The sequence below is a fragment of the Talpa occidentalis genome, unplaced genomic scaffold (assembly GCF_014898055.3).
Source record: "Talpa occidentalis isolate TD23 unplaced genomic scaffold, MPIMG_talOcc4v2.1 talOcc4.5, whole genome shotgun sequence".
In the NCBI taxonomy this organism is placed as follows: Eukaryota; Metazoa; Chordata; class Mammalia; order Eulipotyphla; family Talpidae; genus Talpa; species Talpa occidentalis.
In genome coordinates this window covers 95753685-95755506 of record NW_023604861.1, presented here as the reverse complement: position 1 = coordinate 95755506, position 1822 = coordinate 95753685, and the positions used below count along the sequence as shown (strand labels likewise).

The 1822-nt window shown below is 52.4% G+C and overlaps 1 gene segment (V, D, J or C); it reads left to right on the top strand.

The window, feature by feature from the left end:
- The first annotated feature begins 810 nt into the window (after positions 1-810).
- On the top strand, positions 811-1296 carry LOC119258608 (immunoglobulin kappa variable 1-39-like). The segment is given in 2 exon segments: positions 811-865; positions 980-1296. Coding segments are annotated over 2 exon segments (372 nt in total).
- The last annotated feature ends 526 nt before the right edge of the window (positions 1297-1822 follow it).

Sequence of the window (1822 nt, the reverse complement as noted above, 5' to 3'; positions counted from 1 at the left end):
GTCTCAACACCTGGAGGATATATGGTGAGTAATGAACATGTAGATGGTGGAACGCGGTAGACTCCAGGGATCACCAAAGAGTTGGTCTGGGAGGACGTCAGCTCAGAAGGGAGCACCTGGGGAAGGAGGATGAAGGACATGAGTGACAGTCCAGGGAGACCGGGCTGTGCACTTGGGTCTGTGTGATGACACAGCGCTGGGGAGGGAGGAGACTGTCAGATATGGGGGAGAACACCCTGAGCTTGGTGCTGAGGCAGACATGGTGGGACAGGGCCTCAGACAGTGCAGAGACACAAGGCTTAGCTGGAGATGAGGTCAGCGGGAGGATGCTCAGTATCTGGGCTCTCACAGCTCCTCACAGCCACACTCTGCATTGTCCTCCCAACTACTGCATCTGGTTGGCAGTGATGATAATTTTCACTCCAGCAATATCAGGGAACCAGAGTGAAAAGGAAATCTTACTGGCCTTAAGAACATATCCGCATGAAAATGAAAACACAATTCACGGAGTGTTACATTTGAAAGGATCTGTATTACATGGAGAATAGGAAGTGATGCTTTTCCTAAATATTGAGAGCAAAAGACACTCCACTCACAGGACAGTAACTGATTCTGTCCTGTGTTCCTCAGGCAAAAATGCTTTCTCTGCAGGAAAATGATCAGCCCCTGCAGCTGTGCTCACCCTCCTCCCCAACCCCCCTACCCCGCCCCTGCCCCTGCTCATTTGCATGTTCCCAGAGCACAGCCCCTCCCTCCACACTATTCATAGTCTGCCCCAGCGCCTGAGGGTCACTCCAGACAGGACCCAGCATGGACATGAGGGCCTCCACTCAGCTCCTCAGCCTCCTGCTGCTCTGGCTCCCAGGTGAGGAAGGAAACAACAGATTGATCAGCCCCGGGTGGGCAGGACCCCTGGCCCTCAGGGAAGTCCTCTGATGACAGGATGACAGTGTGGGTGTGTTTTCTGTTTCCATCCCAGGGGCCAAGAGTGCCATCCAGATGACACAGTCTCCACCCTCTGTGTCTGCATCTCTGGGAGACAGAGTCACCATCTCCTGCCGGGCCAGTCAGAGTGTTTACAGCAGTTTACACTGGTATCAGCAGAAACCAGGCAAAGTTCCTAAGCCTTTGATCTACGATGCATCCAATTTGCAGCCCGGGGTCCCATCCCGCTTCAGTGGCAGTGGATCTGGGACAGATTTCACTCTCACCATCAGCAGCCTGGAGCCTGAAGATGCTGCCACTTATTTCTGTCAGCAGGGTTACAGTACTCCTCCCACAGTGACACAAGCCTGAACAAAAACTACCCAGGGAGCAGCTGTGTGAGGCTGGGCAGCCCAGCTGCTTTCCTTGTTCCTTCTATCTGCTGAGAGCACATCTCAGATGAAGACTCACTTTGAATGACTGAGGGTCTGGTAGAAGGAGAAGGTGGTTCTTTGTCCCTAAATGTCTTTCCCCTCCTCGCCCAGCAGCACAGAGAAAACAATGTCTCTGTGGATTCAATAAAGACAGCTGATGACACCTGAGCTGTCTGCCTAGAGGTCATAGTGGTAGGGAGCCATTGTAGTTTCAGTAAGAAGTTTTTAAAATAAAATACACACACACACACACACACACACACAGATGATTAAGGCTCCTAGAAATTGAGCGTAAGGATTTTCCCATAATACCCTCCTCCCACTCTGACCTCATCTCCCCAGCAGGTGTACAGATGTTCCAGCTGAAGACCCTGAACCCACAGATTAGAGGAGGACCCACCCCTGCTCAGGGTCCGGCTTAGTGCTCAGGCACTAAGGGCTCGCAGTTGACCAGGGCACGTGTC